The sequence below is a fragment of the Crinia signifera genome, chromosome 3 (assembly GCF_055691185.1).
Source record: "Crinia signifera chromosome 3, ASM5569118v1, whole genome shotgun sequence".
Taxonomy (NCBI): Eukaryota; Metazoa; Chordata; class Amphibia; order Anura; family Myobatrachidae; genus Crinia; species Crinia signifera.
Genome location: NC_139219.1, coordinates 7797713 through 7823922, shown reverse-complemented (window position 1 = coordinate 7823922; position 26210 = coordinate 7797713). Strand labels below are relative to the sequence as shown.

Below are 26210 nucleotides of genomic sequence, written 5' to 3'. Positions count from 1 at the left end.
AGCAATATAACATTAAAAAAATGAGTAAATGAAGAACATGATGATGATAGAGGACATAACGTGAAGAGGAGGATAGCGGGGGAACCACTTGAAACCCTTGTTATCAAGAAAGAGTCTCAGTGGCCAAAATATATTTATTTGGCACCCAATTTGTGAATCATGCATATATGCCAACTTTTAGCTTGAATACGAGATAATAAGAGAAAAACCGCGGTGCGAATTTTCACAACATGAACGCCAATATTTAGCTTGAGTGGAAGGTAATAAGAGGAAAACCACGGTGAGAATTTTCACAACAATAGAGAAGATTTATCAGAGTCCAAATGGGGTAATTCGAGATATATCATACCTATAAAATTCTCATTGTTTAATTAAGAAACATACAGCAGAAGTTTTCATGCGAAAGATAAAACTTGGAAATGGTTCACGCTGAAAAAGTGGAATAATAATTTTTTTGAAATATGGAAATTCGTCTATAATTATATTCCACTAAAATAAATCAAATATAACATACCACTAGGGGTCAGCAACATTAATAAAGCATCGCAATCCAATGGTATCCAAAGTTAAAACGCAATTTCAGGGGGAGGGTAAGTATCACTTACCCAAAGTGCATAAAGATCAACTACGACCGCCCGGACGGCCGATAATAGCCGGCATTAATTCCTTAACTTCTAACTTGTCGCACTATTTGGACCTCAAACTCCAACCCTACGTCCTACAGAATGATTCCCATCTTAATGACAGCTCATCTGTTCTCCAATTGTTCAAGGGTAAAATTTGGTCAACTGACTTCTGCTGGTTAACAGTGGACGTACAAGGACTGTACTCTTCAATTCCACACAGTAAAGGCCTTCAATCTGTAAACAAAATTCTTCAAGGCGATCCAAAAAACTCAACATTCGAAATTTCGTTTCTTATAAAAAGTATCGAATATATACTCAACCATAATTTCTTTGAGTTTAATGGCGAATTCTACCTCCAAACCCAAGGAACGGCCATGGGGACTAAATTCGCTCCGGCTTATGCCAACCTACACATGAGAGTATGGGAAGAGAAGTACATTTATGGGTCCAGATTTAAGGAAAATATAATAACATACAAGAGATACATAGACGACCTGTTATTCATATGGCATGGGGACGCAACTAGCATCACTGAATTCATATCGTACATTCACGAGAATGATCTTAATTTAAAATGTACATTTAAAACCAATTCCACCAAAATTGAGTTCCTCGACCTCGAACTAGAGGGTAGACCCAACGAAGAAATCATCACTCGTACGTACTTCAAAACAGTTGACGCTAACAGTTTCATACCGGCTACTAGCTGTCACCTCCCAGTATGGAAGAACAGCGTACCATACGCTCAGTTTCTTAGGATACGAAGAAACTGTAGCGACAAAAATGAATATTGGTCTCAATCCCAACTTCTGGTCGATAGATTCATCGAAAGAGGATACAAAATCGAACTAATTGAAGAAGCGAGGCGAAAAGCTCATCTTAAAGAACGGAACGACCTACTTTCAAAGTCTACCGGACCCAAAAAAGAATTCAAATGCAGGCCGTTTATCACACAATACAATTGTGAGAATCGTGTGATCAAAAGTATCCTTGAAAAACACTGGAATACTTTACTAAGAGATCCTTTACTGGGACAACATCTGCCGGCGAAACCACAGATTGTCTTTCGTAGAGCTAAAAACCTCAAAACTATCTTAGCACCCAGTAAACTGAAACCCATAAACGCTCCCACAGCTAAAAATGCCAACTTTCTAATTAAAAAACCTGGAGTCACCCCATGTAACAAATGTATTTGTTGCCAATATCTTGATAAAAACCAATTCAGTCACACCTTTGATAACGGTAGAATTTATAACATCAAAGAAGCCGTTACATGCAATTCGGATCATGTTGTTTACATGATCACATGCAGCTGCAACCTAAATTACATTGGGAAGACCATTAGGCAAACAAAAATACGTATCCAGGAGCACATCAGGAATATAAGGAATAAGGTGAAGATACACAGTGTACCAAGACACTATACTGAGAAACACAACTCTACCGTAACCAAAGACAACTTTAAGTTCACTATTCTCGAACGAGTACCAACTAACCCCAGAGGAGGGAATAGAGATAAAGAACTTATTAAAAAGGAAAGCTTTTGGATTTATTCCATGAACTCACTGACCCCAAAAGGCCTAAACGAAGGGGTAGACATTGTGGCTTTCCTTTAAATCCTTTCCCTTATTCCTTATCTTTAGTCACCCGCCCTTCACAGGGCAGTCTAGATCCCCTTTCATTCAACATATATTTTACCCTCTTATCCACCTATAGAGGCCATTCCCATTTTTTCAACTGCTATTACATTGGTGATTATGTATAATCTGTATGTCACTATATATCATATGTATGCTTGAACCATCTCATTGGTAGTTAACAAAGGGCTTTGTACCCTCTTATACATATGTTTAAAATCAGCTATGAGACATACTGTATGCACCAGCTCTGTTATGTCCCCAACTGGACGCAGAGTCTGGAATAATTTGTAAATGCGACAGTGACCATACTTGGGAAGTGATTTATTTACTATTAGTTAAATGCCATCCGATCACCTGACCTAATTACTCAAGGTGAAGGTTTATTCCAAGTCTGCAGAGATTATTCTTTGTATCAATACTGATAATTAGAGACAGGATTATATGCATTTGCATATTTGCATATGCATTCGCATATTTTGCGCATTCTCACTTGTTATTACATATTTTACCTAAAATCTAGTGATGGTGCATATATTAGGACCCACCACCTTTCCACCCACGAATCACAGCACTGATTTGCCCTCCTGCTGGCCAGGTAGTGGTAGAGTGTGCAGACCGAGCCAATATGTGCGCAGTGTGGGGGACATTGCTCTAGGCTGCCAATCTATTTTAATAAAAGTCAGTCGGGGAGGGTTATGCCACAAAGCTCCTGAACCTTTGCCTGCCCCTGGCCTGGGACTTTGCACCAAGAGAGAGACTTCTGCAGCAGAGGAGGTGGGCGGAAGCATTGTAACATCACGCGGTGCGGAGAAAACTCCGGGTCACAGTGAGTATGCGGCGCAGGGAGAAAGCCTTCCACTGCGCCGCTTTCACATGCTATGCTGACATTTGATCCATCTGCGCTGGAGATGAGGGTCTGTGTAGTTGATAACATAAGAGCCTAGGATGCTGCAGTCTGCTGTAGCAGCCTGGAGGAAAAAAAATCCTGTGTACAGCCTTAAACATCTGCAGGTGCTGTGTGCCTATTTTTGAGGTTTATTTGCAACTAATAGGATGCTGATTTTTAAATAAATAAGTTAAAAATGACTTTTTTTTCATTATTCAATGTAGCATATTTTAACACTTTTCATGCATATTTTAAGTCTTTTTCATGCATATTTGCATGCATATTTAAAGCTTTTTATATTGCATATAATCCTGTCTCTACTGATAATTATCAATTACAGCACTTCTATTGTAGAGTCATCATGACACTTTTGATATATGCTAGATAGAAACCCCCCCCCCCTTTTTCCATTAATTCAATTTTAATTTTATAGGCACCATATAGTTTTCACACTTAGAGGTACGAATAGAGCCCTTTAGCTAAGTACAACTAGTCACCTAGCAATATCATAGTAAGGTACTATTGTCACCATAAGACATAGTATCATTTATTAATATTAAATACATATGTCAATGTATGTTATGCACTTTAATACCTATATAGCAGTTTTATAGTCACACACCGCTTTCACTTTAAGACATCACGTGACCCAGGAGCATGGCCTCTATGAGCGTATTATTATTACGAATTCTAAGCTTAATTTATACACTTGATAAATAAAATCGTTTTCTACAGGTATAATCACTCAAGTTTTCATCTCAGAATCACGTTATCACCACACTTGCTATTTAACTCCTTTAATAAGGGAAGCGCTATACTTGTAAAAATGGCTGCCATTTGAAACGCATGACATCATAGTCATGCGTTCCATAGCCACACTGTATGCTACTAGCAGACTCAAGCACACCCCACTCCCTCAAAGAATTATTTTCATTGGAAACAGAGATCCGCCCACCTCCTTAGACAGAAGGAGACGCTGTTTCCTTCATATGCTAAAACAAGATGGCTGCCATTTGGAACGCATGATATCGCAGTCATGCGTTCCAAAGCTTAATTAGGGGTTTTAATAGCCTTAACCTTCAGTAATACATACATATTCAAGCGCCCAAGTATAAATACTGGCGCTTTCCATATATATCCAGGTTTCAGCGCAGGAATCTAAGCGCTTATATGATTATTTGGAGTGCTGGTTATCCTTATAACAGGAAGTGATGTAGGCGCTACTCCACTATTTAAGACACACATTCCCACTAGTTGTTCATTCAGCATTTTGGATCCCAGGAGTTCACCTCCGGTCTGCTCTGCTATTGTAAGTACATCTTATCACTGCACAAGTCTGCTCACTGCCCCATATTATGTGAATATGTATAGACCATTGGTTATGTCATTTCTCTCTTCAGACTGTGTATTGGGGATACTTACCCTCCCCCTGAAATTGCGTTTTAACTTTGGATACCATTGGATTGCGATGCTTTATTAATGTTGCTGACCCCTAGTGGTATGTTATATTTGATTTATTTTAGTGGAATATAATTATAGACGAATTTCCATATTTCAAAAAAATTATTATTCCACTTTTTCAGCGTGAACCATTTCCAAGTTTTATCTTTCGCATGAAAACTTCTGCTGTATGTTTCTTAATTAACCCCTTCCTGACAGAGCCAGTTTTTGCGTTCCTGACAGAGCCCTTTTTTTCAAATCTGACATGTCTCACTTAAGTGGGGATAACTTTTTTTTGCTTTTACTTATCCCAGTGATTTTGAGATTGTTTTTTCGTGACACATTGTACTTCAAATTAGTGGTAAATTTGGGTCGATACAGTCTGTGTTTTTTTGTGAAAAATACCAAAATGTCCTAAAAAAATGGAAAATTTAGCAATTTGCAAAATGTTAAATTTTCTGCTTGTGAGACAAATAATCATACCACTCAAAATAGTTAATAACTAACATAGACCATATGTCTACTTTATGTTGACATCATTATTTCAACTTCCTTTTAATTTTTTGGGACACTAGGAGGCTTACAATATGAATAGCAAATTCTCAAATTTTCAAGAAAATTTCAAACACTGATTTTTTTAGGGACCAGTTCAGTTCTGATGTGACTTTGAGGGACTTGTATGTGAGACACCCCCATAAATGATACCATTTCAAAAACTGCACCCCTCACAGTATTCAAAACAGCATTTTGGAAGTTTGTTAACCCTTTAGGTGTTTCACAGGAATTAAAACAAAGTGTAGGTGAAATTTCAAAATTTCATTTTTTTTGCAGATTTGCAATTTTAATACATTTTTCTAAGGAACACAGTACATTTTACTAGAGAAATGTGACTGAAAATTGATTCCCCCAATTCTTTTGTTTTCATAAATATCCTATATGTGGCCCTAGTGTGCACGTTGGCCAAACCACAGGCTTCATAATAGAAGGAGCACCTACTTGATTTTGGAGCCTCCTTTTTATGAGATTATTTTTTAGGCACCATGTAGGTTTCTAGGCACCATAAGATGCTAAAAGTTAGGAACCCCCCCACAAGTGACCCCATTTTGCAAATTCTGGTGGAATTTTGGTGGGTGCTATGTCGCATTAGCAAGACCCCCAAAGCACCAATACAGTGAAACCCCCCCACAAGTGACCCCATTTTGCAAACTACACCCCTCAGGGAATTCATCTAGGGGTATAGTGTACATTTCAAACCCCCGGGGTTTCACCAATTTTGATACAAGTGGGCAGTGAAAATGAAAAATTACATTTTTTACACAAAAATGCAGTTCTGGCTCAAAATTTTTCATTTTCAGAAGGTATGAAGGAGAAAAAGCACCCCAAAATCTGTGCCCCAATTTCTCCCGAGTACGGCAATGCCTCACATGTGACCAAAAAATACCAGTTGGGTGCATGGCAGGACTCAGAAGGGAAGGAGTGATTTTTGGATTTTGCAGCACAGATTCTGGTGGAATGAATGGTGGGTGCTATGTTGCACCAATACAGTGGAACCCCCCCACAAGTCACCCCATTTTGCAAAGTACACCCCTCAGGGAATTCATCTAGGGGTATAGTGTACATTTCAAACCCCCAGGGGTTTCACCAATTTTGATACAAGTGGGCAGTGAAAATGAAAAATTAAATTTTTTTACACAAAAATGCAGTTCTGGCTCAAAATTTTTCATTTTCAGAAGGTATGAAGGAGAAAAAGCACCCCAAAATATGTGCCCCAATTTCTCCCGAGTACGGCAATGCCTCACATGTGACCAAAAAATACCAGTTGGGTGCATGGCAGGACTCAGAACGGAAGGAGTGATTTTTGGATTTTGCGGCTCAGATTCTGGTGGAATTTTGGTGGGTGCTATGTCGCATTAGCAAGACCCCCCAAGCACCAATACAGTGGAACCCCCCCACAAGTGACCCCATTTTGCAAACTACACCCCTCAGGGAATTCATCTAGGGGTATAGTGTACATTTCAAACCCCCAGGGGTTTCACCAATTTTGATACAAGTGGGCAGTGAAAATGAAAAATTACATTTTTTACACAAAAATGCAGTTCTGGCTCAAAATTTTTCATTTTCAGAAGGTATGAAGGAGAAAAAGCACCCCAAAATATGTGCCCCAATTTCTCCCGAGTACGGCAATGCCTCACATGTGACCAAAAAATACCAGTTGGGTGCATGGCAGGACTCAGAACGGAAGGAGTGATTTTTGGATTTTGCAGCTCAGATTCTGGTGGAATTTTGGTGGGTGCTATGTCGCATTAGCAAGACCCCCCAAGCACCAATACAGTGGAACCCCCCCACAAGTGACCCCATTTTGCAAACTACACCCCTCAGGGAATTCATCTAGGGGTATAGTGTACATTTCAAACCCCCAGGGGTTTCACCAATTTTGATACAAGTGGGCAGTGAAAATGAAAAATTACATTTTTTTACACAAAAATGCAGTTCTGGCTCAAAATTTTTCATTTTCAGAAGGTATGAAGGAGAAAAAGCACCCCAAAATCTGTGCCCCAATTTCTCCCGAGTACGGCAATGCCTCACATGTGACCAAAAAATACCAGTTGGGTGCATGGCAGGACTCAGAAGGGAAGGAGTGATTTTGGGATTTTGCAGCACAGATTCTGGTGGAATGAATGGTGGGTGCTATGTTGCACCAATACAGTGGAACCCCCCCACAAGTCACCCCATTTTGCAAAGTACACCCCTCAGGGAATTCATCTAGGGGTATAGTGTACATTTCAAACCCCCAGGGGTTTCACCAATTTTGATACAAGTGGGCAGTGAAAATGAAAAATTACATTTTTTTACACAAAAATGCAGTTCTGGCTCAAAATTTTTCAATTTCAGAAGGAATGAAGGAGACAAAGCACCCCAAAATCTGTGCCCCAATTTCTCCCGAGTACGGCAATGCCTCATGTGTGACCAAAAAGTTGCAGGACTCAGAAGGGAAGGAGTGATATTTGGATTTTGCAGCACAAATTCTGGTGGAATGATGGTGGGTGCTATGTCGCATTAGCAAGACCCCCAAAGCACCAATACAGTGGAACCCCCCCACAAGTGACCCCATTTTGCAAACTACACCCCTCAGGGAATTCATCTAGGGGTATAGTGTACATTTAAAACCCCCAGGGGTTTCACCAATTTTGATACAATTGGGCAGTGAAAATGAAAAATTACATTTTTTTACACAAAAATGCAGTTCTGGCTCAAAATTTTTCATTTTCAGAAGGTATGAAGGAGAAAAAGCACCCCAAAATCTGTGCCCCAATTTCTCCCGAGTACGGCAATGCCTCACATGTGACCAAAAAATACCAGTTGGGTGCATGGCAGGACTCAGAAGGGAAGGAGTGATTTTTGGATTTTGCGGCTCAGATTATGGTGGAATGAATGGTGGGTGGTATGTGGCATTAGCAAGACCCCCGAAGCACGGTGAAATTATGAACCTAATAATCCATAGATGTGTGGTATATTTTAAAACACTCCTTTATACATAGGCCGGGTTTGTCGGGGCAAGTGTCACACTGGAAAATAGTTTGCTTTCTTATTCCCTTTTTATAGCAAACTTTGCACCTTTTTTGTGTCCTGCCCTTTTTTCCAGTGGAGGGGATTTCATCAGGAAAATGCTGCCCTGGTACAATACGGGGGCCAGTACTAGAAGTACTGGGGCCCTCAGCCTGCTGGTTCCCAAATATTAGGCCCTTTATGACTTCCTCTTGAAAGTGCATAAATGTCCCCCTCTGGCCGGTAGAACGGAATAGCACGTAAGCGTTATACAGTGCCATCTGGATGATATACACGGCCAGCTTCTTGTACCAGATTTTTGTTTTCCGCAGGGCACTGTACGGCTTCAGTACCTGATCTGAAAGATCCACTCCGCCCATGTACCTATTGTAATCCAGGATACAATTAGGTTTGGAGGTGTGGGTACTGGTACCTCGTACAGGGACGGAGGTGGTACTGTCTCCGTGAATTGTTGTCAGTATAAGGACATCCCTCTTGTCCTTATATTTGACCAACAACATATTTTCGGTGCATATTCCCCTGCTTTCACCCCTTCTCATTACTTGGGCAATGTGCGTTTTTGGGAGGCCTCTTTGGTTCTTGCGCACAGTACCGCAAGCTGCTGTACCTCTTGAACCAAGGGCCTTAAACAGGGGGATGCTGGTGTAAAAGTTATCCACATAGAGGTGATAACCTTTATCCAGGAAGGGGTGCACTAAATCCCAGACAATTTTTCCACTAACACCTACGAGGGAGGGGGGGCATTCTGGCGGTTCAATTCTTGAATCCTTCCCTTCATATACCCTAAACCTGTGGGTGTACCCTGAGGTGCTTTCACACAACTTATACATTTTTATGCCATACCTTGCCCTCTTACTGGGAAGGTACTGGCGGAATTTAACCCTTCCTTTAAAATGTATAAGGGACTCGTCTATGCAAATGAATTTATCTGGGATGTACATGTCTTCAAATTTGGCACTGAAATGATCAATGACCGGCCTGACTTTGAATAGCCGGTCAAAGGTGGGATCATCTCTGGGTGGGCACTGTGCATTATCGTTGTAATGCAAAAATTTAAGGATCGTCTCAAATCGAGCCCGGGGCATGGCCATACGGTAAAATGGGGTGCTGTACAGAACATCTGTACTCCAATATTGCCTAATTTCTGGCTTTTTTATTATGCCCATATGAAGCACCAGACCCCAAAACGTCATCATCTCTACTGCATCTACAGGGGTCCACCTTGCAAATGATGACGTGGGGTTTTGAGCAATAAACTGCTGGGCATATAAATTAGTTTGGTCCACCATTAAATTTATAAAATCATCAGAGAAAAATAATTTGAAAAAGTCAATTTCTCTGAGACCTGTGGAATCAAATTGGATTCCTGGCATGGCCAAAAACTCAGGAACCTGGGGCTCAAAATTGTCTGGTGGTGGGGTCCATACGAGATCAATTATTGGGGGGGGGGTCTCAGCTGCTCTACGGGGGCGTCTTTGAGGGGGTCCCTCATCACCAGAGGAGGAAGAGGAGCTTAAGGCGAATCCTTCAAATTCCCCGCTTGCATCACTGGCTGTGTCAGTCAGAAGCAAGCAGGGCATATGCCTCCTCCGCTGAATACATTCTTCTGGATGACTGGGATGACATTTGGGATGACATTTTTATTTTTGTGTTACTGGTAGTGAATTGTTTCAACACGTGTATAGTGTAGGGGGGGGTACAAACTTTATTTCAACCCGGGGGGTATGTAGTGTGTAGTGTGTATGTAGTGTGCAGAAAAAAAAAATGCTTTATACAAAAAAAAAAAAATGGAGGGGTTAAAAAAATAAAAATTGAAGGGGTTAAAAAAAAAAATTGAAGGGGTTAAAAAAAAAATTGAAGGGGTTAAAAAAAAAAAAAAAAAGGTCCTGCGCCAAAAATTGAGCACAGATGTTGGTCAGTAACGTCCGTCACTGAACAGCGCTGAAAGGCAACAGGAATTTGATCAAAAAAAAAAAATAGATCAACCCTGTGCCGAAAAAGATGATCAGTGATGTACGTCACTGATCCGCGCACAGCGGCCACAGGACACCCACAAAATCACAGTGTGTGTAAAAAAAAAAATTAAAAAAAGACCCCACAGCACACACAAAAAAAAAAAAAAAAGGTGATCAGTGATGCGACACTGATTACCAGTGAGGGGCAGCAGGTGCAACTGACAGGTATATATAAAAAAAAAAATAAACCTCTGCACCCCTAAAAAGTTGCTGATCACCTCAGATATAGTGATCAGCACAAAAGGCGGGGGCAGCAGACACAAAATTTAGCACTCTCTATTACTCTCTGTCACTATCTCTCTCTATCTCTCTATCTCTCACTATCTAACACTCTATGACACTGCAGCAGCAGCAGTGACAGGTATATATATATATATAAAAATACCCTGCGCCCCCAAAAAGTTGCTGATCAGTTAATTTATACTGATCAGCACAAAAGGGGGGGCAGCAGTCAGTTATATAAAAAATATATAGCACAATCTGTCACTATCTCTCTCTCTCTATCTCTCTCTCTATCTATAACTATCACACTGCAGCAGCACAAAATATATCACTCTCTGTCACTAGGCCTCTCTATCTCTCTCTCTCTATCTCTCTCTATCTCTCTCTATCTCTCTCTATCTCTCTCTATCTCTCTCTCTCTATAACTATATCACACTGCAGCAGCACAAAATACAGCACTCTCTGACACTATCTCTCTCTATCTCTCTCTATCTAACTAACGCTATTACACTGCAGCAGCACAAGTTCACAGGAAGTCACAAGTAACAGGATCCAGGAAGCATCCAGCACACTACAAGCACAGATGAAGCAGCCAAGATATTTGCAAGGATCAGGTAAGTATTTTGCCAGGTTCTGGTCAGTATATCGCGGCAGATTGGCACGGTGACCGCACTGCACGCAATTCCAGACCGGAATGGCGTCTGCAGTGCAGTCACCGTTAGTTTAAACCCCCCTCCATGGCTGTGATTGGTCCGTCGGTCCGACGGACCAATCACGGCCTTTGGGGGCGGGCGGGGTGAGGTGGGGTGACACCAGTGTCACCCTTACACCCCGCGGTGATTGGTGCTGTACTTTACAGCACCAATCACCTCCGATCGCGTGTCACCGGCGAACGTTATTCGCCGGTGACACAGAAAACGCTGTAATTGGCTGTTCACACTGAACAGCCAATCACAGCGATCGCCGACGGGGGGGCGGCATCGCAGCCCCCCCTGGGCATGCACGGACATGTCTGCTGTCAGGGACAGCAGACATGTTGAAACTGTCACCGCGTCTATAGACGCGGTGACAGTTAAATGCCATGACGTACATTTACGCCATGTGTCGGGAAGTACTTCCCGACCATGACGTAAATGTACGTCAATTGTCGGGAAGGGGTTAAACAATGAGAATTTTATAGGTATGATATATCTCGAATTACCCCATTTGGACTCTGATAAATCTTCTCTATTGTTGTGAAAATTCTCACCGTGGTTTTTCTCTTATTATCTCGTATTCAAGCTAAAAGTTGGCATATATGCATGATTCACAAATTGGGTGCCAAATAAATATATTTTGGCCACTGAGACTCTTTCTTGATAACAAGGGTTTCAAGTGGTTCCCCCGCTATCCTCCTCTTCACGTTATGTCCTCTATCATCATCATGTTCTTCATTTACTCATTTTTTTAATGTTATATTGCTTTTATGTACAATTGATATCAATCTGTTATGATTTTACAGTGTGAAATTGCTTTGTACTACTCTGCTTCCAATGCCCCTGATGAAGTCAAGCTGTTGAAGAAACGCGTTGGGCCTGTATCATCTCTTGGAAGATTTCTGATTAAAAAATTATTTTATGATTCTGCTTCTAACTACTGTTTGTTCAACAATACTGTTGTATATGCAAATGAATTGGCGCACTCTGATACCCCACTTTCTCTATCTCTAAACCCTGGGTCCTGTCTAACAGGGGGCCCCTCAGAGGTGCTGCCTTCTCTTTGTGAGGCGCGGTTTGGTTTTCTCGTTTTTATATATATATATATATATATATATCTCTTATATATTTAGCCAGATCTGTCACTCAACCCCTGTGGAGAACGTTCCTGTGTAGAACAGTTTCACTTTCATGTGTATGACGTTCCACCCCCTTGACATCACCTCCCCCCGCCCAGCCAGGGCTACAGTACACGCCCACCATCCACCATTACGCCACAGCCACCATCCACCATTACTCCTGCACATCCCTACCCTCTGCCAGGACCCGCGGGACCCCCCCCCTCCCGCGATTTGCAGGACCCCCCCCCCCCTCCCGCGATTCGCGGGACCCCCCGTGACCCCCCCCTCCCGCGAATCGCGGGACCCCCGCAACCCCCCCTCCCGCGAATCGCGGGACCCCCGCGACCCCCCTCCCGCGATTCGCGGGACCCCCGCGCCTCCCCCCCTCCCGCGAATCGCGTGACCTCCCGCCATTCGCAGGACCTCGCACCCCCCCTCCCGCGATTCGCGGGACCCCCGCTTTCCACCCTCCCGCGAGTCGCGGGACCCCCGCGACCCCCCCTCCCGTGATTCGCGGGACCCCCGCGAACCCCCCCTCCCGCGATTCGCGGGACCCCCGCGACCCCCCTCCCGCGATTCGCGGGAGCCCCGCGACCACCACGGTATCCGGACTATTGTTAGACAGCACTTACATCGACACCATTAGTTCGACACCTCAATAGGTCGACATGGTTTTAGGTCGACATACCATTAGGTCGACATACCATTAGGTCGACAGCTCATTAGGTCGACAGCTCATTAGGTCGACAGCGTCTATGTCGACAGTCAAAATGGTCGACAGGCGGTATTTCATGCCCTACTATCCACTAGGGCGTGGTGGGAGAATAAAATAGTGTGCCGAGCGCAGCGAGGCACCGTGCCCGAAGCATAGCGAGCGGCTGCGGTACACTTCAAACTCTGTCCATGTCGACTGTTTTCGGCCAAAAAACATTGAAAAAACCCATGTCGACATTTTGACATAGACTCTGTCGACCTAATGGCAGTGTCGACCTAAAAACATGTCGACCTAATGAGCTGTCGACCTAATGAGCTGTCGACATAATGACATGTCGACCTAATGGTATATCGACCTAAAACCATGTCGACCTATTGAGCTGTCGAACTAATGGTGTCGATGTAATGGCTGTCGATGTAAGTGCTGTCTAATATCCGTCCCAGACCCGACCACTCCCTCCCGCGATTCGCTGGACCTCCGCAACCCGCCCCTCCCGCGACCCTCCTGCAAATCGCGGGACCCCAGCGACCCCCCTCCCGCGATTCGCAGGACCCCTGCATCCTCCCCTCCCGCGATTCGCGGGACCCCTGCGACCCCCCCCCCTCCCGGCATTAAAAAGGCCCCCCGCGACCCCCCCTCCCGCGATTCACGGCACCCCCCCCCTTACTGTGATTTGCGACCCCCCTCCCGCAATTCGCGCCGCCCCCTCCCGCGAATCACGGAACCCCCCGTAGCGCCCCCCTCCCGCGATTTGCTGGCCTCCTCGGCACTTCTCGCGATTTGCGACCGCCCCCTAATTCACACATTCGGGGACCCCACCTCCCGCGATTCATGCCCCCCCTCACGCAATTCACGGCACCCCCCACACCCCCCTTCCTGCGATTCGGAACCCCCCACGACCCCCCCTCCCGCGATTCACGAAACCCCCCGTAGTGCCCCCCTCCCGCGACTTGCGGGCCCCCTCGGCACCTCTCGCGATTTGCGACCGCCCCGTAATTCACACATTCGGGGACCCCCCCTCCCGCGATTCATGCCCCCCTCACGCAATTCACGGCACCCCCCATACCCCCCTTCCTGCGATTCGGAACCCCCCACGACCCCCCCTCCCGCAATTCATGCCCCCTCCCGCAATTCACGGACCCCCGCACCACCCCCCTGCGCCCACCCTCCCTTGATTCACGCCCCCCTCATGCAATTCACGGCAACCCCCCACACACCCCCTCCTGCAATTCGCAGCCCCCCCACGACCCCCGCCTCCTGCGATTCATGACCCCTCCCGTGATTCACGGACCCCCGCACCACCCCCCCTTGACTCACGGCACCCCACGCGCCCCTCCCGCAATTCACGGACCTCCGCAACCCCCCCTCCCGCAATTCACTAACCCCGACAACCCCCCTCCCGCAATTTGCGGACCCCCCTTCCCACGATTCAAGCCCCCCCGTGCCCCCGCCCACGATTTGCGGACCCCCGCCCCCTCCCGCTAACCGCGGATCCCCACACACCACCCCCCTCCCGCAATTTGCAGACCCCCCAGACCCCCTTCCAGCAATTCCACCCCCCAGCGGACCACCGCGGCCCCCGCTCCCGCATTTCACGTACCCACGTGACAATGGGGGATCCTGTACCACCACAAGCAGGTACCGCCCCTAGGTGGGAAATCCGGCCCTGGCTGCCGCACTGCAGGTTTCCCCACTGCCCTCTGCACCAGCGCCACAACTTTTATCAATGTCTTGCCCACATACCACTATTATACAGCCTACTGCTCTCATGCACGCTCACTCCCTCCCAGTGGGAGGAGACGCTCACCCACTGCCGGGAGCTGCATACTGTCCCCCACCCTCCTCCAGTTCTAGGGATGCCCATCGACCATCAATGATTTTCAAATAATCGATGGTTTATGGCCGATGTTGAATACTTTTGCCATCAATGTGGGAGGACACTGCCCTGCCTCCTGTTCTCCTGCCCCGTAACTTCCGCCAGTGGAGACCCGCTCATCCTGTGTTGCCCACATTCCCCTATCATGCTTTACCGCCCAGCCTCCTGCTCTCATGCACCCTAACTCCCACCCAGTCGGAGGAGACACTGACTCCTGTATTTCTGTGCTGCCACGCTGGACCCTCACCCACTGGCAGAAGCTGCACAGTGTCCACCACCCTCTTTAGTCCCCCGTATGCCCACACACCCCTATCACTACCCAGCTTCCTGCTCTCCTAAACCGTAACTTCCACCACTGGGTAATCGCTGACGCTGTGTTGCCTACATACCCCTATCATGCCTCATATCCCAGCCTCCTGCTCTCATGCACCCTAACTCCCACCCAGTAGGAGGAGACACTGACTCAGGGCCACCGTCCGGTACTCCTGTGCTGCCACGCTGGACCCTCACCCACTGGCAGAAGCTGCAATACAGGGCATCTTTCATACAATTCTAACCATATTTCTCACAATACAAATGTTCACAAATTAAGGGGCGTAGCCCCTTACGCCGGTGTGAAGAGCGCCCGTAGGGCGCGATGAATCACCTAGTGTGTGTATATATATATATATATATATATATATATATATCATATCTCTTATATATTTGGCTACATCTGTCACTCAAAGTGTGTCTGGAGCTGTAACGCTGGGTTGTGGACTTCCATCTTAATTTAATGATTGTCATCACCTGTTTTAAACAGGGTAATTGATAAGAAAGGTGTTTAAGCACAGGTGATGGTAATCCATAAATTAAGAAGAAAGTCCAGAAACAGAGCAATGTGTCCCTCCTGGAGAGGGTCATGTTGGGAGGTATGCACCTCCCTCCCTCCCTCCCTCCCCCCCCCCCCCCCCCCCCCCCATTCACGGCATCCCCACGATTAAATGGCACATGCAAAACACTGACATGGCTATGGTCGACAATGAAAAAGGTTGACAAGATTTATTTTTCACTTTTTCAATGTTTTCATATTCATTCTCATGTGTCGACATGGACACCAATGAAGTGCCACACTTATGTCCACATTTACATGTGTTGACCTTTCTGTGTTGATTTTTTCTTGTGGCGATTCACGGCACCCCCCGCGACCCCCCTCCCGCGATTTGCAGCACACCCCCTGCAATTCGCGGCACCCCCGGTGACTCCTGCTATTCGCGGCCCCACCCCGTGACACCCCCCCCCCTCCTGCGATTCGGGTTGGGATCATTTGGTCTACTGCATTATGGTAGAAAGTCATTAGGTCGAATCCATTAGGTCGACATGCTAAAAGGTCGACATGACTCTAGGTCGACATGGGAAAAGGTCGACATGATTCTAGGTCGAAAGGTCATTAGTTCGACAGGTCATTAGTTCGACAAGGTCATTAGTTCGACATTGTCTATGTCGACATTCACAAGGTCGACATGGGGTTTTTCACTGTTTTTTTACCTGAATGTCAACACAGTCGACATGGACACAGTTTAAAGTGCACTGCATCCCCTCGCATCGCTCGCTGCGCTCGCTATGCGTCGGGCACGGTGCCTCGCTACGCTCGGCACACTATTTTATTCTCCCACCACGCCCTAGTGGATGGTAGGGCATGAAATACCGCCTGTCGGCACATGTTGGCTCAAAAAACAGTGAAAAACCCCATGTCGACCTTGTGAATGTCGACATAGACAATGTCGAACTAATGACCTGTCGAACTAATGACCTTTCGACCTAGAATCATGTCGACCTTTTCCCATGTCGACCTAGAGTCATGTCGACCTTTTAGCATGTCGACCTAATGGATTCGACCTAATGACTTTCTACCATAATGCAGTAGACCAAATGACCGCATCCCTGCGATTCGCGGCACCCCGCGACCCCCCTCCCATGATTCGCGCCAACCCCCCGGGCCCCCCCTCCCGCGGTTCACGGTGCCCCCCACGACCCCCCCTTCCGCGATTCCCCACCCCCGCGACCCACCCTCCCGCGATTCACTGCAACCCCCCGCGCCCCCCCTCCCACAATTCGCGGCACCCACACCCCACCCCTGTGACCCCCCCCCTCCCGCAATTCACGGCATCCACCCACGACCCCTCCTCCCGTGATTCGTGGACACCCCTCACCTCCTCCCTCCCCCCCCCACCCCCGCGCGCGATTCACAGCAACCCCAGGATTAAATGGCACATGCATAACACTGGCACGGCTATGGTCGACAATGAAAAAGGTTGACATGAGTTTTTGAAGATTTATTTTTCTTTTTTTGAATTTTTTCATATTCATTCTCATGTGTCGACATGGACACCGATGAAGTGCCACACTTATGTCAACATTTACATGTGTTGAACTTTCTGTGTTGATTTTTTCTTGTGGCGATTCGCGACACCCCCCGCGACCCCCCTCCCGCGATTTGCAGCACACCCCCTGCAATTCGCGGCCCCACCCCGTGACACCCCCCCTCCTGAGATTTGCGGCACCCCGCGACCCCCCCTCCCACGATTCGCGCCAACCCCCGGGCCCCCCCCCCCGCGGTTCACGGTGCCCCCCACGACCCCCCCTACCGCGATTCCCCACCCCTGACCCACCCCTCCTGTCATTGCGGCAACCCCCCGCCCCCGCGCCCCCCTCCCACAATTCGCGGCACCCACACCCCCCCCCCCCCGCGACCACCCCTCCCGCAATTCACGGCATCCACCCTCCACCCCTCCTCCCGTGATTCGCGGACACCCCTCACCTCCTCCCTCCCTCCCCCCCCCACCCCCGCGCGCGATTCACGGCAACCCCAGGATTAAATGGCACATGCATAACACTGGCACGGCTATGGTCGACAATGAAAAAGGTTGACATGAGTTTTTGAAGATTTATTTTTCTTTTTTGGAATGTTTTCATATTCATTCTCATGTGTCGACATGGACACCGATGAAGTGCCACATTTATGTCAACATTTACATGTGTTGAACTTTCTGTGTTGATTTTTTCTTGTAGCAATTTTTTTCCAGTGACAACTATGAACTATGTGCATGTCAACCTACACATCATCAACCAATTCTTTGTATAATATATAACACCTGTTCTGTTTTACTGTAGGTGTTTTAAGTCAGACCTTTTACTGCTACTATTACTGTTTATGTAAATGCATTCTGAATGACAGCAACATCCTACCATCCTTCTACAAGAATATATAACCAACTAGGTGATTCATCGCGCCCCGTGCCCCCTCCTCCCGCAATTCACGGACCCCCCACGCACCCCCTCCCGCGATTCGCAACCCCCCCTCGCGCAATTCACGCCCCCTCCCACGCTTTGCGGACCCCCACCCTCTCCCGCGATTCGCCGACACCTGCGCCCCCCCTCCCTTGATTCACAGCACCCCCGCGCCCCTCCCGCAATTCACGGCACCCCTAAGCCCCTCTTTAGTCCCCCGTATACTCACACACCCCTATCACTACCCAGCTTCCTGCTCTCCTGAACCGTAACTTCCACCACTGGGGAGTCGCTGACGCTGTTTTGCCCACATGCCCCTATCATGCCTCATAGCCCAGCCTCCTGCTCTCATGCACCCTAACTCCCACCCAGTAGGAGGAGACACTGACTCAGGGCCACCATCCTGTACTCCTGTACTGCCACGCTGGACCCTCACCCACTGGCAGAAGCTGCACAGTAACTCCCACCCTCCTCTTTAGTCCCCCTTATGCCCACACACCCCTATCACTACCCAGCCTCCTGTTTTCCTGTGTCGTGACCTCCGCCAGTGGGGAGCCGCTGACTCAGAAACACCCTATTATACTATTGCACACACACACACACACACCTAAACAACACGCACACACAGCCCCCCCCCCCCACACCCACAAATGTCACTGTACCATCCACACTATCAATGTACATCTTACTCTGTAACCGCTTTTTAATTAAACAAAACAATACACACCCCCTTCCACATCATATGCTCTCTATTTAACACATTTCACCTATAACTCAAGTTGCAATACAGGCATCTTACATACAATTCTAACCATCTTTCTCATATGCAAATGTTCACAAATTAAGGGGGCGCAGCCCCTTACGACGGTGTGAAGAGCGCCCGTAGGGTGCGATGAATCACCTAGTATATATGTGTGTATATATATATATATATAATATATATATATATATATATTATATATATAATATATAGCAAATATATACCCACCCCTGTATTGTGTGGTGCGACTGATTGACCCCCATAGTGTGCTGCACAAACACACACACACACACACACACGGGTTACTTTTTGTCAGGTTAACCTTTCATTATATTTTTGGATTGTGGGAGGAAACCGGAGTACCCAAAGGAAACCCACGCCAGCACATAGAGAACACACAAACTCCACACAGTCAGGGACTTGGTGGGAATTGCAGCCATGACCTCAGTGCTGTAGATCAGCATTACTATTACACCGCCTGTACCGCTGGGTGTGTATACTGGCGGCTCGGCAGAGTGTGCCCACCTGCATCACTGACTCTCGTCTAGCTGTGACCTGGGCACTGTAGCGCACTGCTTGCACTCTTCCTTAACCATCTTCATTGTCTCCTTTTTCTATAGGTCCCTGTAGAAAGTCCAGTAGAGCTCGCACCAAGTATACAGTCGTCAACACAACTCTAGTTACTGGGGCGCAGGTGGACACCCCATCCCGAGGCGCGGCGGAGAAGCCCCCTCGTGTATTTATTGGAGCTTGTACTATTTATTGAACGGACTCTTCTGGGGTTCACAGCTTTACAACAAGCGTCCGAGGTAGATGGATGGAGAACGGGACTAACTCCGCTCGGCGCGGTTATATAAGGACTGTATGGCTCCTGTGACATTATTGGCCTTCTCTGCTACCTGTACTCATATTTTGTAATTTGCTTATTTTATAGATCTGTATACATGTACGTCAGTTGTGCAGCATTATCCGGCCGCTCTGGTGATGGGGCCTCTATGGAGTCTGCGATTCCGCTGTAACATCACCAGGGGACTATATTATTTATGGGAGCGGGGATACTTGGGGATACGTGAGGATATTGCGCACACGTGTCCCTCCTCATGGTGATTGGACGTCTGTGTCGGCGCGTCCGCTATGACCTAATATAAATTACCTATGCAGGATATTGGAGAATACGGGCACTCGGGCGAATCGTACTGTACGCAACAGTATTACCCCGGTTTGAGGTAAACGTTGCGCTGTCTATGCTGTAACTCTTGCCCTTATTCTGGTTGGTGCGGTAATATCCGCGTGCGTTCGTGCCGCCGATGTTTTGTGTCTGCGCATGTGCAGAGGCGTCTCTGCGCATGTGCGAGCGGGGCGTACGGCCAAATCCCGCATGAAATGTGAACACTCCGAACAGGGGGTGGAGAGGGGCGTGAAGGGCTATTTGGGCTCATTACCATATGCATACGCCCCGCGTTTCATGGGCGTTCCCATGCAAACGCTGGGCGTACGTATGGTAATGCGGCCGTGACGCACGTGTAGGGGGCGGACATATGACATTGCCGGATGTCAGCTGCCCGCCCAGATCCCTGCTTTTGCACGGAAAAATGTCCGTGTGGTCTGAGGTTGCGGGAGCTGGTGGAGCACTCGGTCCTGCATTCGATGGTCTGCGACCATCGAATGATGGGGGAGGTTCCCTGAGATGGAGGAGGCGTATTCCGTGAAAAATACACGTGCGGTCCGTTCGGCCAGCTTATTACCGCGTACGGACGGAGTTGGCGATCCGTATGGAAGGCGGGGTTTCGCACGCACGGTCCTGGCCGCATATCGGATCCGGCCGCACCGATCAGAATAAGGGCCTCTGTGTAATGTGGAACTTCAGATGAATTAAGCCAAAAACTGCCGACGTTACAATAGAATAAGTCTATATAGTCTCTCATCCCTTACAGGGATTATCTGCAGAGTCCCGCGTGGTTTTCTGCCCACGTTCCACGTTAATTTCGGCAGTCGCCATTACTGTAGGGACGCGTTACCCTAAATGTTTCGGTTATTTATATATTAATGTTATAGGCAATAATAATTTTCAAGAGCGACAGAAGATGGCCAGGCTGCCCGCTGGGTAAGTGCCGTGATATGGGAATCTTACACCGTGACCCTATGCAGAGACGTTTGGGCTGTGGAACCGGCTGTCTCTGACACGGGAGTGACAATCAGTTCTATGGGAATGGCTGTCTGCATGGGATATAATAACGGCTCAGCCAGTGCAGTCGCGAGGCGGATTTGCGGCAGTTGTAGTCCGTGCATGCTGCGATGTGTAATGGTGGCTTATGGAATCAGACGGGTAACGATGTAATGCTTTATGCAGATCATGGGTGCAGTGAGAACTCTGTGATTCTGCAATCCGTTACAGGGGGAGGGGTTAAGCAGAGAGCACGTACCAACCAGCTCCCAATTGTCCTTTTTTAGTACATCTCCCCCTCATAATTTATTCCTACATTTTTATGATGTTGCCAAATTGCTGGCTCAAGTTGGCGACTGCTGTGTAATATATGGTATTATACGGCTAATATGTGACGTATGCCGGATGTATAAATAAAATAAAGCAGCGCTGAAGTTACAATGTAAAATTCAGCGCTGCTTTATTTTATTTATTGTTTTTTTCTTGTATTTGGGAGCTGACTACTCCCATAAGCAGCTGCTGTTTTGATTAAACCACCCCTGGCAGGCGCTCCTAAACCAACCCAGGTTGGTCCACTTTCTTCCGTATGCCGGATGTATACCTGGTGCCGGCCTGTGCGTATTGTGCCACCATTGCGGTTTCTCTTAGGCCTATACACACTTTCTAGTGGGCACAAGTTGCGCCCGGGTTTCGGGACATAGTTGGGCACCATTCTGCATGAGCCGCAACATTCCAGTGTTTGTCACTGATAGGCTAAGTGACCTTGTGCACAAGATACATCGCTCAGCCGCGGATTCACTTCCCACGCGATAAGCAGCTAGACAAACCCAAACACGTGCCGGACTCCCCTAATGTGACCGTTGCTATCATAGGTGGGTTCTCGTCTCCGTGTGACTGACCTATGAGTGGTACAGTATGTTTACATGTTGGACTTGGGGGGCTGTGCAATAGGCCCCTATTTATAGTGCAGATGTGTGGTCTAAAATGGCCGACCTGACAAAATGGCCTCTTTATTCCACTTCCTGTCCCTTATGGAAAAGTGCCAGGGGAAACCATATTATGGAAAACCCGATGAGATTTTCTGTGGTAGTGTGCACATGTTCCCATGGTACTTTCTCATAAGGGGAAGTTTGGTTGTAAGCAGCCATGACACCATAATGACGCTGCTTCTGGTTGTATTTAAGGGGCCAAATGAGATTTAATAATCTCTGATTGTATAACGTTCACCATTCCAATAGGATGTAAGGAATTCTTAGTAATACAGACGTTATCAATCTTTGCTACTGATTAGTACAAATGTTACAAGGCTTAAATGAAGGCCACGTACACTGAAAGCTTAAGCTGGCCATACATCAGAAAGATCGATCTTAAGATCGATTGCGCTCATGATTGTGTACAATTTCCCTTGAAATCCCCGGCAGTCCTTGGTGGTTTTTGGACACACAATCTACACACAATCGATCATACAATCAATCATACAATCCATCTACTGCATGGTTGTGTGCACACAATCTGCATACAATCCATCTTACAATCAGTCATACAATCCATCTGCTGATTGATTGTATGATTATGTACATAAGATGTGCACACAATCTGCATACAATCCATCTTACAATCAGTTGAGATTGTATGATTGGGTACAATATCTTTCTGATGTATGGCCACCTTTATTCTCTGCTCAATAACTGTTCTGTTTGCACCATTTCTATAGCTGTCACTATTATACCTTCCAATCCATATAATCAAAGATGGGACAGAAGGACAGTAACGCACGTCTGTGATCACATTATATACTTCTAATCCTGTCAATCATTCGTCAGGCAGCTGCTGAGTGTTCTGTTTGTATTTAAACAGTGCAGCATATGTAATAATTGTGCTGTACAGCAAAGGTCATTTGAATGTATTGTAGGTTGTTGTGTTACATCATTTGTGTCTATATTTCCATTTTTCAAATTGTTCTTTCTTTGTTTTTTGTATTGCAAATATTTTTTTGTACATAAAGTCAAAGAACGTTCTTTAAACCGTGGAATTTTCTGGTTCCCGGTTTTTCAATGTCTGCTCATATTTATCATGTGATCAAATCAGACTACCTGATTGGTTGGATCACTGCCCGCTGTTATACATTCCGTGTTGGTCTCTGTAAGGGTTCTGCACATTTCTCTATGAAGTAAAATCCGATTTTTTTCTTTCCTACGAATCCGTCTTGTAATTGGATTTCTTTTTTGGTTGTTTATATGTTTGGTTGGAATGAAAGTCTAATAATACATAAGAGTTAATGACAATCATAGACATAAACATTTGATCAGGAAGAAATGAGAGTGTCCATACATTCTGTAGGGTAACACTGTGGCGTTACCCACTACACTCACTCTCTGGAGGGTACACAAATATGGCTGTCACGTGAAGGAGAGTGGAGACCGGGGATGGCCGCATGCATATGGAGCTCCGATTTCCCCCCCCCCCCCCCCATCCATGGAACTCCACCATCCCCGACCTCTGGAGCAGCGTGCGGCGTGGCAGGGGGAACCGAAGGAGGAGGATGCTGAGGCTAGCCCCGGAGACGCGGCGACACCCGGCCAGAGGAAGTGCGAGGCTGCTGAGGCAAGCACCGTGCCGGGGACGCGGCGACACCTGGCCGAAGGAAGGAGGGAGGCTGCAGAGATGAGCGCCGAGCTGGAGATGCGGCGACACCGGCTGCTTGGAGACCGGGCCGGCCAGAGGATGGAGAGCACTGCAGCCCCCGGCTGCACCATCCGCCTGGGGATGCTCCCAGAGAAGGTAGATCACCCCCAGCACACTCGGCGATCCAGCCATATGTAATCCTGTGTTCTTTGTGTGATAACTGTACTGTCTCTGCTATAACTGCACTGTCTATGCTTAAGTGTTACCTATCTGGCTGCTGCAACCACCAGTGGCGCCACTGAGGGCTGCCTAGGCGCTGTGCAGTTTGGCAGGTATGTGCCCCCTGCATCTATATCCCCCAGGGTACTTCTAGCGTATACCTGTATGTGTTCGTATATCTGACACTGTATAACTGTACCTAGCTGGCTGTTTGCACAGCGATCCAAGTCATACATGTCCAATAAAGTTGGTTCTGATTTTGACGAGCGTGCGCTTTCTGCAGTTCGATGTTGAGCGTGGGAGGGAGGAGGTTTGCTATGTTACAAGTACATATATAGGTTGGCTCGAACTAGGATGTATATATAAAAAGTTCCCCCAGGACTGAATTGTTTAATGCTATACAGCAGATAGCCATGGCGCCTACAGTATTTTTTTTTCCCCCCCTTTGCTTAATCATTTATGATGTGGGGACGATCCCTGAGTGTGTCAATGAACTCGGGACAGGAAGTGTGCCCTACAAAACAAGTTCCCCCTTCTCAGAACTATAGACTTATATTTGAATGCAGCTGCCACTTCCATAGAGGCAGCCATTTTGTGAGTGCAGCTTACCCATTAGATTGTGGTCACGTTGGTTGTGATGTGCCAGTTTCTAGACGTCGTTCTTCTGAATATCGGTTATACCCACAAAATGGAGCCACCATCTGCTCTATTATGCAGGTTTCCAGCTCTGGTCCGCAGTCTGGACTCGTAGCTACATGCAACCTATAAATCCCCATACACCATAGACTAGAGGAGATTTTGGAAGATCTCATTCAGAAACGGGATTCTGAGCTATAGTTCTTGAAAAATATCATCTAGCGCGTACACTTAATATCGTTAATCATGCGCACTCCTGCACATCTGTTACCACCCCTCCTGCCGGCAGAACAGGCTGCTCGATTTTGGCAATGTTGCCAATGACTCGCATGTTCAGCTTGTCATGGTGACGTCACTGAATGATATCGATTTATTGTTCAGTTCGTGCACTGCCATCCGCGGGCGATATTGGCTATAATCATCTGTATGGGATCTAATTGTAGGCGTTGGATCTTTTGTGTCCGAGCAGTTCTGGTGTAAGTTGAAGGTGGCTGACACATAAGATCCCCTCACTAATCCTGCCCTGAGGGGGGGTTTCTCGGTCCTGAGCTGAGCCCAGTTTTCAACTTGTGCGCCCATCATGTTACAAACCTCTTGTTCCTTTTTTTTTTATGCCGAACCCCCCCCCAGTCTTACACAGCGTTTCCCAACCTTTTTCTCTCCCATACCCCTTGATTAGGCTTTTCATGTATGAGTACCCCTCCCCTCAATGTGGAATATCCACAGTACTGATGAGTGTAGTGAAAGCGAGCTGAATGCGTGTCCTTTGAGTAGGGAATGGCAGAGGATTATTGTGTGCGGTCAGGAATCGGGCCCCTCTGTGACTGGCCGCTGGCTGTGTACTGTCTCCGGTAGCGGAGGAGTAGTGTGTGGTCAGGAATCGGGCCCCTCTGTGTCTGGGCGCTGGCTGTGTACTGTCTCCGGTAGCGGAGGAGTAGTGTGTGGTCAGGAATCGGGCCCCTCTGTGTCTGGCCGCTGGCTGTGTGCTGTCTCCGGTAGCGGAGGAGTAGTGTGCGGTCAGGAATCGGGTCCCTCTGTGTCTGGGCGCTGGCTGTGTACTGTCTCCGGTAGCGGAGGAGTAGTGTGTGGTCAGGAATCGGGCCCCTCTGTGTATGGCCGCTGGCTGTGTACTGTCTCCGGTAGCGGAGGAGTAGTGTGCGGTCAGGAATCGGTCCCACTGTGTCTGGCCGCTGGCTGTGTGCTATCTCCGGTAGCGAAGGAGTAGTGTGCGGTCAGGAATCAGGCCCCTCTGTGTCTGGCCGCTGGCTGTGTACTGTCTCCGGTAGCGGAGGAGTAGTGTGCGGTCAGGAATCGGGTCCCTCTGTGACTGGCCGCTGGCTGTGTACTGTCTCCGGTAGCGGAGGAGTAGTGTGCGGTCAGGAATCAGGTCCCTCTGTGTCTGGCCGTTGGCTGTGTACTGTCTCCGGTAGCGGAGGAGTAGTGTGTGGTCAGGAATCGGGCCCCTCTGTGTCTGGGCGCTGGCTGTGTACTGTCTCCGGTAGCGGAGGAGTAGTGTGTGGTCAGGAATCGGGCCCCTCTGTGTATGGCCGCTGGCTGTGTACTGTCTCCGGTAGCGGAGGAGTAGTGTGCGGTCAGGAATCGGTCCCACTGTGTCTGGCCGCTGGCTGTGTGCTATCTCCGGTAGCGAAGGAGTAGTGTGCGGTCAGGAATCAGGCCCCTCTGTGTCTGGCCGCTGGCTGTGTACTGTCTCCGGTAGCGGAGGAGTAGTGTGC

General features: G+C 47.5%; 1 protein-coding gene across 1 annotated transcript in view; it reads left to right on the top strand.

Annotated features, from left to right (window-relative positions):
* The window catches only part of FLVCR1 (FLVCR choline and heme transporter 1), a 39015-nt gene extending 14911 nt beyond the window's left edge, over positions 1 to 24104 (top strand). Inside the window, exon 9 of the mRNA XM_083175189.1 lies at positions 19454 to 24104. Coding sequence (XP_083031315.1) covers positions 19454 to 19513 — 60 coding nt within the window. The 3' untranslated portion in view covers positions 19514 to 24104. The remainder of the gene's footprint in view (positions 1 to 19453) is intronic.
* Positions 24105 to 26210: the final 2106 nt, after the last annotated feature.